The 20,024-nt window shown below is 41.7% G+C and overlaps 1 protein-coding gene across 1 annotated transcript; it reads left to right on the top strand.

Moving 5' to 3' along the window:
* Window positions 1-11,645: 11,645 nt before the first annotated feature.
* LOC148104143 (uncharacterized) lies at window positions 11,646-18,795 on the top strand. The gene is made up of 7 exons (XM_087835882.1): window positions 11,646-11,774; window positions 15,679-16,727; window positions 16,899-17,087; window positions 17,218-17,313; window positions 17,514-17,667; window positions 17,817-17,999; window positions 18,131-18,795. Exons 2-7 carry the CDS (start codon window positions 15,681-15,683, stop codon window positions 18,172-18,174), a joined length of 1,713 nt encoding a protein of 570 aa, XP_087692008.1. The 5' UTR covers window positions 11,646-11,774; window positions 15,679-15,680; the 3' UTR covers window positions 18,175-18,795.
* Window positions 18,796-20,024: the final 1,229 nt, after the last annotated feature.

Here is a 20,024-nt window from a genome sequence, read left to right as displayed (position 1 = left end):
CTGTATGAGAGCTTATCATAACCACAAAAGTTGACCATCAAAACCCTACTGGAACAGTGGTGACAGTCGTGTGCAGGTGCTGCAGGATGGCTGCACCGTCACTGCCAGAAAACTGTAATGTTGCCTGGAAATGTAAAGACACACTGCTTTGCACTGACACAATACTGTGGAATGTGAGTGTTTAGAGGGCGTGAAACATGGACGCCAAACACGAACACCAAGTACAACATTTGAACAGCTATCATTCTGAAAGTAATGCATATGTCGACATTTGCTGATTTAAAGTAGAACCTTATCGTCACTTAACACACTCTCAAACATCATTCAACAAAGAACCTGAATGAAACACAGCTCTCTTAACCTTCAATTGCCCGTAGATTTAGATGTGCACTTGTGATTTTTCGTTTATCACAAGAAAAATCGCATTCAGTGGCCCAATCACATTCGTTTTAGATTTGTTTTTTGAACACTGTCACGGGTTGCCAGGGCAAGCCGTGTGTGAATGATTTAGGACCCAGGAAGCACAGAGGTAAAAAAAAAACAAAAAAACAAAACAAAACAGGAGCATCTGAAGGTCCCAAAACAAAACACAAGTCCAAAATAAAAAAACAAAACAAAAAACACTGGAGCCCAAGAAAAAACAGTTCAAAGAGCCGACCAGGAGGTCAGCACAGATGTCCAAAACAGAAAGCTCAGAGGCCGACAGCACAGGAGTCTGAACAGTTCAAGGGGCCGGCCGTGCGGAGGGCAGCGGCGGCGACGCAGGCGAAGGAGACAACAGAGCTGGTCCGGAGGCCGACTGTGCGGAAGGCAATGGCAACGACTCAGGCAAAGGGGGTCTGTAGGCTGGCTGCGCGGAAGGCAGCAGCGGCGATGACAGCACTGGTCCGGGGGGCCAACTATGCGGCAATGACGCCCGACCAGAAGCCTGGAAAGTGTGGACGAGGAAGTGGCAAGTTAACCGCAGAACCAGACGAGGCAGGACCAGGCGACGCTGAAGGCGAAGACACGGAGGCTGGACCAGCGACGCTGAAGGCGAAGACACGGAGGCTGGACCAGGCGAGGGTGATGAGGCTGGACCAGATGACTCTGAGTCTGGATCAGACAAGGCTGAAGACTCTGAGGCTGGACCAGATGAAAATGGCGCTGCAGGCGATGGCGTGGAAGCCGGAGATGGTGGCGCTGCAGGTGACTGCGTGGAAGCCGGAGGTGGTGGCGCTGCAGACTGGACGGATCCCTTGGACCCTCCAGCGGAGACACGAGACGAAGGCCGGACGGGCCCCTTGGACCCTTCAGCAGAGGGTCCTATCACAAAGCCAGCAGGCACGGAGTCTTCTGGCAGACACGAAGGCAATGGGTGCTGTGGTGAGCACTGGCTCTGCCCAGACAGCGCTGACATGGTGTAGTTCTCTGGGGGCTGCTTAACCTTTGGGGATCCAGAATTAGCTGGGGACTGAAACCTAGCCTCTGGGGAGGCCCTGGAGTGCATAACTGTGCCCAAAGCAGCTAAAATGTGAGAAACACCCTGGGTGGAAATAAGATTTTCTCCCTGCATAGAAGAAACGAGCGAGACTGGGGTCAGAACGAGTGACGGAGCTAGCAGGGACGCTGGAGCCTGAGCTACGGGTAGCGGGGACGCTGGAGCCTGAGCTACGGGTAGCGGGGACGCTGGAGCCTGAGCTACGGGTAGCGGGGCTAGGGACACTGGAAGCTGAACTACGGGAGACACTAGAGGCACTGGAGACTGAACTACAGGAGACACTGGAGGCAGAGGACTGAACTGAAGGTGGCTGCTGGGCAGCTAACTGAGCTGAAGGTGGCTGCGCAGGTGAATAGCTGTTCACATTAGTATCTCCCACACCAAACACAGCCCCGGAATAAACAGTTCCATAGTCCAAAACAGAAAAAGAGTCCTCACTCACCACAGCCGACAATTCAGAAGTCCCAATGTCCGGCTGTGGGGTGATGTGCCGGTGGCACAATCGTCGTTTCCTCCCCGCGGACGGCTCCGACGGGCCGGGCAAAACCACATCCGGCGGGTCGGGCAGCGAGGTAGTAGTGGCTGGGAGAAGGTGTGGTGTGTGCTGGAGAAAGGCCTGCATGGTCGGGGGAAGCGATTTCAATAACCATGGAAGGCCAGAAAAGAGCCGTTGTAGCCGGCTTTCAACGGCGCGGCGAAGCTCTTCCGGAGGGCCTTCCAACCACAGCCCGAGGAGAATCTCCACATTGTAGGTAATGTCGTCCCGGAGCTCCACGGACGAGTTTAATGCCGCTGGGTCCATGCTGGCTGGTTCGTACTGTCACGGGTTGCCAGGGCAAGCCGTGTGTGAATGATTTAGGACCCAGGAAGCGGCAGCTCTGGTGCAAGTGAGTTTAATAAACAAAAGTAGATACAAAAAGAAATGGCGAGGGTGAACATGAAACTAAGAAAACCTAAACTGGGCAAAACTAACAAAACTAACCAGAAACCAAGATGCAGGGAGGCACAGGGAAATACACGGGATGACGACGGAGAGAAGCAGATGAACCAGCAACGAGGACGAGGGAACACACACCATAAATACACACACCAGTAATCAGGGGATGGGAAACAGGAGGGAAACACACCTGGGAGACATAACAGCTGACGAGGCAGGGGAAACGTAAAGAGAACACAGACATTACAAATCAGACAAAGACCTTCAAAATAAAACAGGAAACCCACCGACTGAACACAAAACACACCAACTAAACACAGACTGGGGGACACAGACATAGGAACATGAAACGTGAAACAGGAGAGTACAAAAACCCAAGATAACCAAACCACAGAATAATAATAAACTTAACATAAACACGGAGTCACAGACTCCGGACCATGACAAACACCTTCATTTAGAAACTGCATTTTGTTTTATTTCTATCTTCTTTGTCTGATATTTACATTTGTTTGATGATCTGAAACGTGTGACAAGCATATAAACAACAAAATTAAGAAATCAGGAAGGGGGCAAACATTTTTTTGCAGCACTGTATGTCATAAATACAGGAAACAGTACAGCTATGGTAAAACGTGACCTTTAAAAGTATTCTTGTTTAAAGTACAATGCAGACCATTCTGGCCTTTTAGTTGACAAAAAAAGCTTTGTTGCGTGGTTGCTTCCATCTTTATTATTAGTTATAGCGTATTCATAACATACCTTCATACCAATTCTTCTGGTGCCTCAATGCAGCTACTGGTCAAACTTGTTTGACGCTATAGCTGCCACCTGTTATTCAATCCATAGTTTCACTTGTATTTTACTTTTAGTTTCATGGACACATGAAGTAATGATAAGTCAAACTACTTTATGTTTTTGCACTAATTACTTTAAACACAACATGAAGCATAACTTTAAACATGGCTGAAGATGCAGTCACTGGTGTTAAAGCCTAAATTCACAAACTTCAGAATACAAAACAGTTAACTTAAATATTCTCTGCCTTGACTTTGTGTCAGTTTTGACAGGGCCAATACTTCTGACCTACAAATCGAATCAAGTACAAAAACTGGCACGCACACACACACACACACTTACACACACACAATGATTTCATTTTTATTTTATATTAACATATCTTAGGAATAAATAACTAACATTAACCCTGCATTTTATGAATCCTTCACTATAGCTTTGGGGACATTATCAATAAATAACTTCTGGTATCTTTAATGATGTACTGCCTAAAAAGTCATGGGCTATCTCTCATATCTTTACATTTAGCTTCCGAAGCACCAGACCTGACCCTGTGATAGAAATTCTCCAGACTTTCTGAAGGTCGGAAAAACTTTTTCTTTGGACATTGAATAATTTTTTTGTAAAACTTATTTTCAATCCATTTCTAGTACTTGACCATTTTCAGAAAAAATGTTGAAATCTCTGAAAACAGAGATTTTTAAAAACTCCTGCCAAAAACTTTGCTTTGCTTTTACGTATGGACGAGGAAAACTGAGATTTAGTCACGCAACGTCAAAGGTGTGCTTCTTTTTTGATGTGATGCTGTGCGCCGCGTTGTTGTTTACATGAGATAAATCTCTACAATGGCGGATATAGACAAAATATTGTTGCAGTTAATCTGACTATCTGCAGTTTTTACACGCTTACATATACACACAAAGTTCCCTCCATTTAGAAAGACAAAGTCGTCAGAGTGAACTTTTCCATTCATCTATTCAAGACGCTCTCACAACCTAAATCCGTTGTCGTTTTGAATAAACTTAATTAAAAATAATAATAATAATGTATGCATGCTGTATGCTTTTTGTTCATTCTTAAGTTGTGAGTCTACACCAGGTAAAATACTGTTTTTGGTTATTAACATTTGAAATGGTGAAGGCACTTGAAAAGTAACACAAAATTAACTTTTAAAAAAATATTAATATGTTTCAGGGATTAAATGTGTAATTACACTTTACACTGACAGAACAGGGAGTATCAGTAGTCCAGCCAACAAATGGCTCACAATGTAAAATGAGTTTGACATCCCTGTTGTAGAGGTTTCTTCTAATCTGGCATGGCATATTTAGCCTTACTTTGTAACAGTTAATTTACTGTAACAGTTAATATATTTATGTAACATGCAGTGTCCACCTCCTGCATAAATATTATTTTGTAACCCTAATCCAGGAATGGTGAACTTTTTTTTTTTTTGTTCAAACAGGAAAAATGACCATGTTTAAAGCTTTTACGGTAAAAGAAGCACTGGGAACACAGATATGGGGAAGTTTAGATATTCTATCTTAGTTTCTCGTTGTCAGTGGTGATTATCACGCATGATAATGCTTGATAATCTCAGCAAGAAACCAAAACCATCAGTGACAAATGGAAGAATCACAACTGTTACCAAGAAATGTAGAAAGAAACCTAAAGGTGCCATTACAGAAACTCTGAAGCCAGACTGCACATTAAAGACAATTTATTTTAAAGTATGCATACAGAGCCATCAAAAAAATCCTGTGAATGGAGGAAATAAATAGAACAACACAATTCATTAATTTTGGAGCAGATGTTTTATTTTTGCTCGAGTGTGAACTGTTTTATTTAGTCTTAATGACAAAATCATTCTCTCTCGCTCTCTGTTTGGAAAACTCAAATAATTGTGGAATTTATGTGTTATTTATGCTTCACTTTCTTTCTTTTTTTATGCTCCAATTTGAATGACGACAGCTCCGAAACCTTTCGTACGTCTTATGTTCCATAAACAAACACCGTCATTATCAGCATGGATGTGGTGACGTTGGTTTTTTGTCTTCTCGTCAACTAACAGAATAGAGTAGAATAGCCCTGTATTGTCATTATACATTTACAACAAATGTAATGCTGAATAACATGTGACAAGAACTAAAGTCAGGCTGTCTGAAGATGAAATTCAGTCTACTTGTTTTTACTCTTCTGTGGGGTAGTCAGCGAAAAATAAAATAGTTCAAGAACAAGGTGTGTACTGTCTGGCAGATTAGAAATGAAACTGGGGCAATTCATAAGCGGCTAAAGGTCTGTTTCACAGCTAACAACCCTTAAAACAATGTAGTTCTACCAAGGATGAAGAAAGAATAAATTTGCAAGATTGACGTTGAAAATAATTTGTCAGTAAATAGATAACCTTGTTCAGTACTTTAATATAATGTGCTTACATTTATTCTATTTTTTTTTTTTTTTTTAGATTTCTTTAGATTTCTAGATTTTCTCCTACCTACTACTTCATTCTCTCATCTGTAAACAAATTTCAGAAATGTGTTGTGAATGTTTTTTGAACTAAAGGAAAACATACAACATTTTTGTGGTTTTGTTTTGCGTCAACAGCAGGCTTGCCCAGTTTTGCAAAACACCAGCTTTGTTAGTTAGAATATCCTCTGGTCTAACAAAAACAGGTAGATTACATTGGATAAAGGAAGATACATACAGGGTATGCCTGCGTGTTAAATGCAACCTACAAAGCATCTTGCACAGTTGCAATGAGTATGGTGAAGTGCTTTTCAAGATTCCTTTGTGGCAGGTCAAGCACTAGATTCTATAAAGCAGTTTTATGATACTATATTTGCTGCTTGAAAACTCAACACATGGTGCCATCAAGTGCCTTGAGGCAACTGTTGTTGTAATTTGCCTTTACAGGAATAAGAATAAAATTAATTAAAGTATTATTGCAGTTGAACAAGCAGAAGTGTCACGGTCCCCGTGTCTCTCTGGTTGGCTCACGCTGGCTACAGGTGTTGTTGTTGTTCGTTTTTGTTTTCTTTGTCTCTCCTCCTCCTCTCTGCCTGGGTGGAGCTCGTTATGGGCTCTCGCTCTTGGCCCACGCACCTGTGTGATTGTGTCCACCTGCTGCTGATCTGGCTGATTTCCCCAGCTGCTATTTAAGGCAGTGGCACAGAGCAACTCACCGCTGGAACATTGAACCTCCTGAGTTCGTGCTCTCGGCATTATCGAAAGAATCCCCTGTATGTATTTTGCTGTGGAACTAACGTTAAATTCTGTGTGTAGATATCCCTCTTCTGGACCAAATCACGGGACCTACCCGGGTTTGGCAGCGTGTGTGGAATTTTGGAGCAAGTGCGGCTGAAGAGGAGTGCGTGTGTGAGGAGGAGCTGTGGCGGTGACTGTGTGGAAGAGGAAGCGTGTGTGTGGATTTCCCCCCTTCTCTCCCTGGAGCCCTGGACCCCCCTCCCAACTCACTGTACATATATATTGCACTGAGGTGATCCCTGTTGTAAATAAATCTCCTTTTGTTCTCAAAGAAAGAACTGTCTGCGCGTGGGTCCGTCCAGTAGCCATGACAAGAAGAAGCAATAAACTGTTACAAACAAACCCTGTTTTCCCAGTCAGGCCACAATCCAGAGCCATGGTCACACAATAAAGTTGTTCAGTAAAGTTTTGATTGAGCAACATGCTCTTTGTAACTCCGAATAGCCTGCTGACAAGTTCAGAAATGCCGTATGTGTTAAACACATACTTAGACCAACCAAAACCAGATCATGAATGACTCTTTTTATTTTTCTGTTGCTGTGAAAGCAGAAAAATGAATTTACAACCGAAACGTCAATAATAAAGTAAGAAGCAAAAAACATTAATCATTTACTGATCACCTTAACCGAAAAACCAGCTCACTCTGAACGTCCACATGTTTCATATTAACTTTTTCTTTGTTTATAGTATCGCCAAAGGTATTCCATTCACTTCTACTGCCACATGTGTGTACAATCAAGCACTTAGGCCGGCAGACTGCTTGCACAAACATTTGTGAAAAAATGCATCGTTATCAGGAGTGCGACCACACTGCAATCAGTGAATTGCAGCGTGGTGGGATTCCCGCTGTGCAACAAAAACAATGCAAAATGTCGAAAGCAGTGGTGTATAGCACTTCGCCACTGGACTTTACAGGTAAACCTTGTGGAAAGCCTTCTCAGAAGAGCTGAAGCTGTTACAGCAGCAAGAGCTGACATCATATAAAATAATTACGACTAGGATGTCACTCAAGTTCACATGCATGTATATTGATTATTGCACTGTAGAGGCTGGTGAGAAACAGTAATTCATTTCAGCCTGGGTATTTCTTGAAATACCACATAAAATGACAATGAACTTCTTTTTGAACTCTTCTTGAACTTAAGCCCTTGACCTTGTGAAGGTAGATGAGTAAATACTTTGGACACTGTAGTATATTTTTATACAGACAGATCAAATGTTAAAAACAAACAAAACAAAAACCCAGTTACACAGGTTATGAAAGCAAAGACTTTTTTTAATTTTTACTGTTTTGAAAAACTGAAATTTTACTTTCAGATGTTAGTTAACGTCAAAATTGTAGAATTCAAATAATATCAGATTATGTTAATATGCTAATATATGTCAGATATCAGGCAATGCTGCTGCTGCAAGTGGGGCTGTTAAAGCATAGCCAAACTAATTAAGTAAGAACAAACAGCTCACTCAGAATTATCCATATTTCTCTCTCTACCAACATGCAACACCAATGTTTGCTTCAATTTGTCAAAACGTAGAAGAAGTTCTTTGAAATTCAAGACACACCTCTGCAGACTTGCTTTTAGTTTTATCTCTTTATGCTATTTTAATTTAGTGTATACCTACTTCTGTATTGTAAAACCCTTTGTGAATTTTGTTCTTGTAAAGCGATATATAAATAAACATTACTTACTTACAAAAGTCAAGAGTAGATATTTGTGAGATCTTTGCACACAGCCTTAGAGCCAGAAATGTAAGTGAAGCATTACAGTTCGTCTGAGTGTAAGAAAAGTATACGAGCTGTGTTGGGAAACACATTAGTGACATTTGTACATTTTTGTTTTGCCTGCCTCTGAAGACTACCACATTGGATTTGATATAGAGCAATTAAGATAGGATTGAAATGAAGATATTAGTATAAACATAATTTTAAATATAGACCCCATAGTTATCCCCAGATGTTGTCTTTTCTCCTTTGCGATGCTCTGTCAGACCTTTACTGTAGCTGGTCTTCAGTTTGTTTCTGGGTCACTTTGTTTTCAGTTTTGCTCTGTTGAGTTGAGACCAGGTGACTTACTTGGCCATTGAGAAGTATTTTAATTTCCTTTCCTTGGGAAACTGTTAAGTTGCTTCTGCAATATTCTTTGAGTTAATATCCTTATGTTCATTAAAGGTTTGTCAGATTAGTTATGCAGCATTTGATTTAATCAAGCAGAGAGTACAGCCACATAAACCTCACATTTCAATCTGCTGCTTCTATCAGCAGTCACATAATGAATAAAAACTAGTGACCTGGTTCCACTGGTAGCCATAATGCCGCCTCCACCATGTCTGGCAGATAATGTGATGTGCTTTAGCTCATTAGCTCTTCTCACCTTCTTTATATTTATGGTATAATCACTCCGGTACAAGTTAACCTTTGTTCATCTGCTTGATGAAATCTATTTTTATCTTCTCTTCAACAGCGTGAGCTAATGCTGCATGACGTGTGGCAAACGTCCACAGTCAGGCTGTTTGAACATCAAGAAAATTCTGTCTACGTATTTGTACTCTTCAAGGGAGTGGCCATCGAAAAGGAAAATACTTCTAAAACAAGGTGTGTATTGTTTTTACTATTTGGTTGGAAAATGCAGTGATTGATAAGCAACCAAAGGTCTATGTCACAGGTAACAACCCTCAAAACAAAGTAGTTCTATCTTAAATGAGTTTTGACTGGCCAAGTTAGACCTGAGGCAGGTAATAGGGCTGGGCCATATCATACCGTTCACGGTAATACCGGTATAATGTTGGGCAACGATAAGAAAATGAAATATCGCAATAGAATATGGATAAAACGCACATGCGCAGTGCCTTTGTTTTCATATGCACATGGCGGAAAAAGCATGGCGGTGACGGAGAATGAGAAGAGCGAAAGTGGATCGTTAAATGAATCGGATGAACCAGAATTGGTTTGTAAAAATGCTGCAACTTCAGTGGGGTGGAACTGGTTTAGCTTTCGTCCGTCAGATACAAAGCACTAATTTTGGTAGAGCATGCTAGCGGGCCGTCGTTATTACCGTGTTTTTTGGAAAATACTTTCCAGCACACTTAAAATCAATCCTTTGATTTTTCTGAAAATCAACAGTGCCCCTTATAATCCCGTGTGCCTTATGCATGAATTCTGGTTGTGTTTACTGACCTTAAAACGATTTTATGTGGTACACTCCACAAAAGGCATTTCCAGTGGAAACTGATTAATGCCAAACATATACACTGACTGACGTGGAAGAGTTCCACCCTCATTCTTTCTCAGAAATTCTGAAGTGGAAGTTAAGTAGCAACAATGAAGATTTGATCTGCAATTGCAAAAACCTTGATGCACCGAATAAAACTTAAGTGGACACAGATATCAGAACTTTAGTGTCTGTGTACTTAAACACAATAAGGGAAAAGGAAACAGTGTATTTCGAAGAGCTGTGTTTATAATAAAGTTTAAAAAATTGAACAAGTCAGATTATTTATTAGTTAATAGTAAGAAAGTGCACGACAGAAGTGTTGCTGGATTTTAGTAGACATCCAAAAATTCTTTTACAGTCAATACACTACACAATAAACAGAATAACATAAAGATCATATCCACAAGAAGCAACTACCCTGCTGAAAAAAAAAAATGAAAGGAACACTTTGAAAGCACTGTGACAAAGTGGCTAGGAGAGAAGTCATTTGCCATTTGTCACTTGTGTATGTTGTTATTCTGTGTTCTGTTATCTTATAGTCTTTCATAATGCTTTAATGTAAACACAGCACATGTAGCCTTGGCTCTACATACTATCCCGGGTCTGTTTGTGGTAGCATTGGTTATATTCATTTCATCTGTGCAAATGTACTTAAAGCTAAATGTCACTTCATCATTAATTGATTTGAATCTTTCATTTGTTTATGTAGTTTGGTTATACTTACTATTGTGTGTTCCTCTGGACAGGTCCTATGTGTAAAACGGGTATGTGGGAATGGCCGCCCCAGTACTTCCTGGTTTTATAGGATATGATGTCACTGATCATGTCAATTGGGTGTAACCAAATGAAGGGGTGTTTCTTTTGTGTAAAATTGTTTATTTCATTTAAAATAACCTCATGAGTCAGTAAGTGAAGAGATTGACTTTTCAAACTGTTTAGTTGGGTGAATGAGTTTGTTAAGTGGAAAAATTATTTTATTTCTGTTTCTTTGGACTAGACTGTGTTATTTAGTCTACCCTGTTTTCCCAATGGTGGAGGTTAATGAGATCCAGGTGTGAGTAGAATTTTATATAAAGCAGGTGAGATTTTGACTGAGAGGTTCTTATGTTTTGTGAAATAATTGTTGAAAGGCGACGCCAGAAAATAAAGAATACTTAAAAGAAACTTTAACAGTCTGCAGATGCTGTCTTCCTATCACCTTCCATGCTGCTTATGTCACGCTACTTCACAAGCACTCAGATCATATAGGCGATGGTGTCCTGATGGATCTCCTCCCAGATCTGGACCTTGATCTTAAGTCAAATCTTTTAAGTGGCCTTCTTCTCAGGAGGACACTTAAAACCCACTTTAGACAATGGAACATATTACGTTTACACAAATGGCCAAAAGGAACAAACCGAGCTTTGTGCCTTGTGGCCATTTGTTGAGAGATGCCTTGTGCATTTGAGGCAGATCAATTTTCTTTCACTTTAAAAGTTTCAGAATTGGTTTAAACAGTCAGTAACAATATTTTGATGTTTGAAAAAAAAGCCCAACCAGTTCAGTCCAAGTATGTATAAACCAGAATGCCTCTGTGACCTGTTCAATCATTCTTTCTTTCTTGTACATTTTCAGAGTTAATAAAAATATTTGGTAATTAGTCTCATTGCTGTTCGATGGAAATATACACATTAAACATTGAAGTAGATCTCCTGTTTTTACTGCAATATCCATGTAAGTTGCATGCATTGTCAAGGAAGTGGTGCATTTAGAAACAAAACTCTCTAAAACAAAGAGGTGAAAAGACAAAATTCAGGTTTGTTTCAACGCAACACACCCTTATTCCTCGCCCCACCCTGATGACTAGAGTGATGGCAGAGTTTCACATGTAATGCTCTTGTAATGCTTGCAACTTTCTCCCCTCCCCTCTGCTTATTTAACGGTGACAGAAAGTGAACAGGTGTCACTTGCCACTGGATACATCAGAAGCGGTCCACCTCCAAGCCCTACCTGAGACTAAAACTACGTAGTCAAAATCTGAGGAACGATATATCTTTAATTCAATTTCTTTCATTATTTGCACTGGAAATAAGAAAACTTACAGGTAGGTAAAAACAATACATATGCAACATCATATCAGTTTTTAAATTAGTTTTTTTTTTGTTCAATATCTGTTTAAGTTTGACATTCACTATCTAATAGTGAAGAGTAGTAATTTATAATTGTAACAATAAATAAATTAGTTTTCAATAGTGTGTGTGTGTATATATATATATATATATATATATATATATATATATATATATATATAGTCAGCATATATAGCCACCACCATATATTGTTTTTCCATATATATAAAAATCCCAGCACGGTTTATCCTTCAAGCTCGGGTCCTCTACCAGAGGCCTGGGCGCTTGAGGGTCCTGCGCAGTATCTTAGCTGTTCCCAGGACTGCACTCTTCTGGACAGAGATCTCCAATGTTGTTCCTGGGATCTGCTGGAGCCACTCGCCTGGCTTGGGAGTCACCGCACCTAGTGCTCCGATTACCACGGGGACCACTGTTACCTTCACCCCCTCCACATCCTCTCGAGCTCTTCTCTGAGCCCTTGGTATTTCTCCAGCTTCTCGTGTTCCTTCTTCCTGATATTGCTGTCATTCGGAACCGCTACATCGATCACTACGGCCGTCTTCTTCTGTTTGTCTACCACCACTATGTCCGGTCTGTTAGCCACCACCATTTTGTCCGTCTGTATCTGGAAGTCCCACAGGATCTTAGCTCGGTTATTCTCCATCACCCTTGGGGGCATCTCCCATTTTGACTTCGGGACTTCCAGGTTATACTCGGCACAGATGTTCCTGTACACTATGCTGGCCACTTGGTTATGGCGTTCCATGTATGCCTTGCCTGCTAGCATCTTGCACCCTGCTGTTATGTGCTGAATTGTCTCTGGGGCATCTTTACACAGCCTGCACCTGGGGTCTTGCCTGGTGTGATAGACCCCAGCCTCTATGGATCTTGTGCTCAGCGCCTGTTCTTGTGCTGCCATGTTTAGTGCCTCTGTGCTGTCTTTCAGTCCAGCTTTGTCCAGCCACTGGCAGCCACTGGTAGGATTTCTGGATATCAGCCACCTCCTCTATCTGCCGGTGGTACATACCGTGCAGGGGCCTGTCCTTCCATGATGGTTCCTCGTCTCCCTCCTCTTTCTTGGGTTTCTGCTGCCTGAGGTATTCACTGAGCACTCGGTCAGTTGGGGCCATCTTCCCAATGTATTCTTGGATGTTCGTTGTCTCATCCTGGACTGTGGTGCTGACACTCACCAGTCACCGGCCCCCTTCCTTCCGCTTAGCGTACAGCCTCAGGGTGCTGGACTTGGGGTGAAACCCTCCATGCATGGTAAGGAGCTTTCTTGTCTTTATGTCAGTGGCTTCTATCTCCTCCTTTGGCCAGCCTATTACCCCAGCAGGGTACCTGATCACGGGCAGGGCGTAGGTAATGATGGCCCGGATCTTGTTCTTACCATTCAGCTGACTCCTCAGGACTTGCCTGACCCTCTGCAGGTACTTGGTGGTTGCAGCTTTTCTAGCGGCCTCTTCATGGTTACCATTCGCCTGCGGGATCCCCAGGTACTTGTAACTGTCCTCTATGTCTGCAATGTTACCTTCTGGTAGTTCAATCCCCTCAGTTCTGACACCTTCCCTCTCTTTGTTACCATCTGACTACACTTCTCCAGTCCGAACGACATTCCAATGTCATTGCTGTATAGCCTGGTAGTGTGGATCAGTGAATCGATGTCTCATTCACTCTTGGCATACAGCTTGATGTCATCCATGTACAGGAGGTGACAACTGCTCCGTTCCGTAGTCGGTATCCGTAGCCAGTCTTGTTGATGATCTCACTGAGGGGGTTCAGGCCTATGCAGAACAGCAGTGGGGACAGAGCATCTCCTTGGTAGATCCCGCACTTGATGGTGACTTGTGCTATGGGCTTGGAGTTGGCCTCTAGTGTTGTACGCCACTGATGAAGGCTCTTAGGGTCCCGTTGATCTTGTACAATTTTAGGCATTCCAGTATCCAGCTGTGGGGCATTGAGTCATAGGCCTTCTTGTAATCAATCCAGGCAGTGCACAGGTTGGTCAGTCTGGTCTTGCAGTCTCGGCTGACTGTTCTGTCTACCAGTAGCGGGTGTTTTGCGCCTCTGGTATTCTTGCCAATTCTTTTCTGTGTCCCGCTCATGTATTGACCCATGTGCCTGTTCATCTTAGCCGATATGATGCCTGACAGGAGCTTCCATGTAGTACTGAGGCAGGTTATTGGTCGGTAGTTGGAGGGGACTGGTCCCTTCTTGGGGTCCTTGGGGATCAGGACCGTCCGACCTTCGGTTAGCCATTCCGGGTGTCCCTCGTTAACTAGCAGGTGGTTCATTTGTGCTGCCAGACGCTCGTGGAGTGCAGTCAGCTTCTTTAGCAGGTAGGTGTGAACCATGTCGGACCCTGGTGCTGTCCAACTCTTCATACTGGAGACCCTTTCTTGGATATCTGCCACTGTGATGGTTACTGGACCCTGTTCAGGGAGGTTGCTATGGTCTGCCCTCAGATCCACTAGCCACTGAGCATTGCCGTTATGGGTTGCGTCCTTCTCCCATATGCTCTTCCAGTATTGCTCCGTCTCCAGCCTTGGTGGTGCTGTTCTCTTATTGTTCCCTTGCCACTGAGAGTACACCTTTGCTGGTTCTATGGAGAACAGCTGGTTTATTCTCCTGCCTTCTATCTCTCTGGTGTACCTCCTCAAGCGGCTAGCCAAGGCTGTGAGTCTTTGCTTGGCAGTTTCCATGGCATCAGGTATGGACAGCTTGCTGTATTTCTTATGCACCTTCTTTGTCGCACCTTTCTGGCTAACCTCCCTCCGTGCTACTTTAATCTTGCCCCCGTGCTACTTTAATCTTTCCCTCTAGCCTCCTTCTCCATGGAGGGTACTGCCCCTTGTGGCTGTTCAACCACCGATGCCTTCTTGTTCCAGTAGCCCACTTCCAGGGTGCCCTGGTTCCTCAACACCTGACGTGGACCTTGTTGATCCGGGCGACGTCCGGACGTTGCCCGGATCCTTGACGTTGCCCGGATCCTTGACGTTGCCCGGATATATATATGTGTGTGTATATATATATATATATATATATATGTGTGTATGTGTGTGTGTGTGTGTGTGTGTGTGTGTGTGTGTGTGTGTGTGTATGTATATATATATATATATGTATATATATATATATATATATATATATATATATATGTATATATATATATGTATATGTGTGTGTGTGTATATATATATATATACAATATATTAATCATAAAAAAATATTAATCATTTAAAAACATAAATGAATTTATTACTTTCATTACTTTTTATTAATCTTAATGTTTCATTGCATTTATGGCACAGTTGCCAGTTTGGTTTGATTGTTTTTCTTATTTATTTGAGCAACTTTTCGTGTGATATTTGGTGGTGGGATTTATTAGTGTTTTATTTTGTGGTTTAAAGTTTCGCTTTTTTGTTATTTAACTCCATACTTATATCATCTGTAAAAACAAATTATGTGTTTTCTTGCTGCACTTAATTCTAGAGCCTGTACTGTAAGTGCTACTGATTATTTTGTAAAAGTCCTCACCGTTGTTATAGAAGCCAGTATTCGCTATGTTATGTTTGAATGGTATACACAGATGATGAGGTTGATTTTTAATTCCAAACAAACTCACAACTCACCTTCTGCTTGTTTAGCTTTGATGTGTACACTGATGCTTGCACTGGCCTGGGTGCTAAAGATATTGTAAAATGTGAGTCAGAGTGCACTCTGGTGGATAAATGATATGATGAAAAAAACACAGAGTGAGAGAGAGAGAGAGAGAGAGTAGCTGTAGTGACAGTAAATGTTATTAAATACAGTGCTGTAATAAACTTCACTTACAGTTAATAGTTAGAGTTTACTCAATCTCTGTTATTCCCTCTGTTTTAGGCATGGACAGCAGACTAGTCCTCACTCTCCTGTTTGTGATGCTGACTGGGTGTTTCATGGGCACTTATGCTCAAAACGCTATGGCAGCACCCAACAACACAACGAGTGTAATTCCAGCAACCAGCACAAATGCTACCAGCACAAACACCAGCTCCACAACACCATCCAGCAACAACACCACTTCCAACACCAGCACCCCAATACCATCCAGCAACAACACCACTTCCAACACCAGCACCCCAATACCATCCAGCAACAACACCACTTCCAACACCAGCTCCACAACACCATCCAGCAAAAACACCACCTCCAACACCAGCTCCACAACACCATCCAGCAACAACACCACCACTTCCAACACCAGCACCCCAATACCATCCAGCAACAACACCACTTCCAACACCAGCACCCCAATACCATCCAGCAACAACACCACTTCCAACACCAGCTCCACAACACCATCCAGCAACAACACTACTTCCAACACCAGCTCCACAACACCATCCAGCAACAGCACCACTTCCAACACCAGCACCCCAACACCATCCAGCAACAACACCACTTCCAACACCAGCACCCCAATACCATCCAGCAACAACACCACTTCCAACACCAGCTCCACAACACCATCCAGCAACAACACTACTTCCAACACCAGCTCCACAACACCATCCAGCAACAACACCACTTCCAACACCAGCACCCCAACACCATCCAGCAACAACACCACTTCCAACACCAGCACCCCAATACCATCCAGCAACAACACCACTTCCAACGCCAGCACCCCAATACCATCCAGCAACAACACCACTTCCAACACCAGCTCCACAACACCATCCAGCAACAACACCACTTCCAACACCAGCTCCACAACACCATCCAGCAACAACACCACCTCCAACACCAGCTCCACAACACCATCCAGCAACAACACCACTTCCAACACCAGCACCCCAACACCGTCCAGCAACAGCACCACTTCCAACACGACTGCAGCTCCAACACCTGCCCCACTAGTGCCTGACAGCAATGTGACAACTCTTAATGTGAGTAATGTAGAAAAAATTTAAAAAATATATGTTTTAAAAATAAATTAAATTATTTGTTAATTACTATAGCAGAAGACTGACAAAAAGAAGTTGCAGTTGCATTGATCAGTACCTATTAATGTATACAACTAAACCACTCTCTAACATGGATCTTATTTATCCTTGCAGACCTCTTTTACTAGAGATAATTGTAGCAAGACACAGCTGTGCGTTTCTCAGCCCTCTGGCTGCGACCCCTCCAGTGGGACATGTTTCTTCCTTGGTAGCCAACCGCTGGGAGGTCAAAATTTTAAGTTTTCACTGTCAGGACAATCAGACGGCTACGTTGCTCTCACCCTGTCACGGAACACCACACTGGTATGTCAAATGTAATCCTTTTAGCACAGATGAAAATACAGTAAAGTTTAACAATGACACAGTCTAGTATTTTGTTAGTCGTCATCTTTATAGAGAGGTAACATTTACAATTTCTGGTTCTTCACCACAGGGAGTCAATGACACAACCTACATCTGTGCAAATAACAACAATTCAGTCAAATACATAGGTGCTCTTCACAACAATGGCACGCTGTATCCCACAACGGTGAGTTCTACTAGCAGACTTTTGAAAAACACTTTAGTAATACTTTTATTTTAGGGTTGGAGTGTGTGACAAATGCTCATTATGCCTATCACTGCTTATGCCTTTGTGTTGTCTTCACTTACATTGAAGTTTAATAATGAAGAAATTATTATCCTAATAAAAACTAAGCTCTTCTCTTTGTGATCTGTTTTCTTCCGCAGCTTAAAGTCAACAATGTGAAGGGCGAAATCAATGGAAAGAACATCCAGTGTCAATTTGATGCCACAGTACCAGACTCTACTAGCGCCCAAACTAAAGCAGCCACAGACAGTACAAGTTTCTCAATGTCAGTCTCCACTGGAACTTACAATGCCAGTAAGCTAACACATCAACATCACATCAATTGCGCCTTTAACAGACCTCTTTTAATGATGGTTACACGGATCATCACTGACAATATATCAATATGTTGTTATGCACTTTAAACACATCACTGATCTTTTTTTCTCTGCTTGTTCTTTCAGCTTCAGGGGATCTGGGTAGCCCTGCTTTCCAAATAAGAACTAATGTAGTAGACCTGAGAAATGTTACTGCCACCGTCACCAATTTGGTTAGTTCCAACTCCACCAACTCCACCACCACCACCACCAAACCCCCCACCACCTCTGCGGCTAATGCAATTACAATCCAGCAATCAATGATGCAAGGTAAAAGTACCAGATAAGTTTTCTTCTTTCTTTTGGTTTAATACTTACCTGAGAAAATAATATGTTCTTCAAACATGAAACACGTAGAGTACTTAATACTTGTTCTTCTGTTCTTCCTTCCTCGCCTCTAGCTTTGCTGATCACTGTGGGCATCCTGACTCTGAGCTGGCTATAAGGAAACTGAAACCTGCCCTACATAACAGATTAAAACTTCCCTATCCAACCATGCTACTATTTTTAAACTCACAGGTTTACTATCAACAGTATGTCCCAGACTGCTATGATTAATTTTGTGGGAAAAGGTCACATTACAAATCAGAAGGACTGGCGGAGGGCAATCACTTTCGAGAAGCTTTTTTTATATTGCTTTTACATGCAGTTAGAGATTTTGTTGGAATCATTTGTAGAACTCTTTAAAACGGTGTGGTAAGATGGGGCACAACTGAATTATTAAGAGTAACCGAACACATAGTTTGAATTAAGTGAACCAGAATCATGGCTTTTACCAGTGTGTGCAATTTATGCAAATTTTGGGTAAAGGGTCTGGTACCCTTTAAAGCCCACATTTTTATTGCTAAGCAAAAACATTCGGTAAGTTTATGGTTACTTTGATTATTAAACTGCTAAACTGTGTAAACAGAAACTGCTGGTAAACCATTGTTTGCTTTTGTCTACCCTTAGAACACCAAAAGCAAAATTCATTTGCTGATAATGACAATGATGCCAGCAAATGGCAGAGGTGCATTTAAAAACAATTATGTTCTGATAGTACATTTCTGTTATATGTTGTTTATATGAATGGCGTTCAGTGGCTGATGTTCACATGTGTTGCTTGCTTTTTAGCAGGTGTTCACAAATAATGCTATATGTGGTACTCCTGAAGATGCTTGTGTAATGATTTTGTATTAAATGGTTATAATTAAATATTTATCAAAAAATGATTTTGTGTGATTCTGATGGATGTTGCTAGATTTGAATTGGAACTTTTAACGTTTAGTCAATTTTGGTTATGGGTGTTTTCAAATGAAATTACTTAAAACTACAATATTTTCACTACATGCACTTTTCATGCGGTGCAGTTGTGTCTTGCCATATAGAGTCAGCCAGATAAGTCACTGCCCAGAGCTTGTGACCATAAGGATACGAATGCTGATCAATATGAAGTGACACCTTCACTATCAAGCTCAGATCTCTCTCTACCCAAACAGAGCAGCACAGCAGCCACATCAGTGTCAGGAGCCTGAGATCCTCAACATATTCTAGAAACTTGCTCCCAACCTGGAGCAGGTGAAAACCATGACATTGAACTTGAGGATGTTAATTCTTATCCCAACACTTACCTGGGAAAACCCCCAGTGCGAGTTAGAGATCACGGTCTGATGAAGTCAGGAGAAAAACATCATCTGAAAAGTGCAGAAACGAGATCCTGAGACCACCACCTTGAATGCAACTAAAAATTCTGTCCATAAATATAGTGAACAAAATCTGTGACAAAGGGCAGCTGTGTAGTCCAACAGCAAACAAGTGCATACAAACATGTATGACATGTCAACTGATCCAACATCTCCATATTTTGATTACTTTCAGCTTGGGAAGATCCTCATCCAGATGATTATTACAGCAGTGGAGTCATTCTTCTTCAACGTGACCTAAAGAGCGTTCATTTCCACCTTGAATCCTATGTGATTTTTTAAATTTAAGACCCATGTCAAACATTTACTAAATAAATAATTCCATTTATTAAAACTGGGTGGAACTGGGTGCTTTTGACTGGTGTTCGCTGAAACCACAAAACATTTGTAAAGCACTAATAAAAGTACACACAGAAAAAATTATGTGACATCACCAGGAGCAAATTTTCTAGAAAATGAAAGAATAGCAAAAAAACACAAAACCAAACCCTGTGCGAGACCTGTGGGGTCTGTTCAGGTGTTACACATGTCAGTGTGTAATTTTTTATTTCTTGCTTATTAATAACCTTGTAAATTGTGTTGGGCAATATTGCTCAAGCACATTTCTTATTAC

Source organism: Neolamprologus brichardi, chromosome 3 (assembly GCF_056152115.1).
Source record: "Neolamprologus brichardi isolate AB-2024 chromosome 3, ASM5615211v1, whole genome shotgun sequence".
Lineage (NCBI taxonomy): Eukaryota > Metazoa > Chordata > Actinopteri > Cichliformes > Cichlidae > Neolamprologus > Neolamprologus brichardi.
This window is presented reverse-complemented; position numbering and strand designations above follow the sequence as displayed.

Bases quoted from the DNA above. Each gene is read 5' to 3' on its own strand.
- LOC148104143 (XM_087835882.1), top strand. From the start codon at position 15,681: ATGGACAGCAGACTAGTCCTCACTCTCCTGTTTGTGATGCTGACTGGG. The intron at 16,728-16,898 runs GTGAGTAATGTA...TTATCCTTGCAG, and splicing joins GCAATGTGACAACTCTTAAT to ACCTCTTTTACTAGAGATAA. The intron at 17,668-17,816 runs GTAAGCTAACAC...TTGTTCTTTCAG, and splicing joins CACTGGAACTTACAATGCCA to CTTCAGGGGATCTGGGTAGC.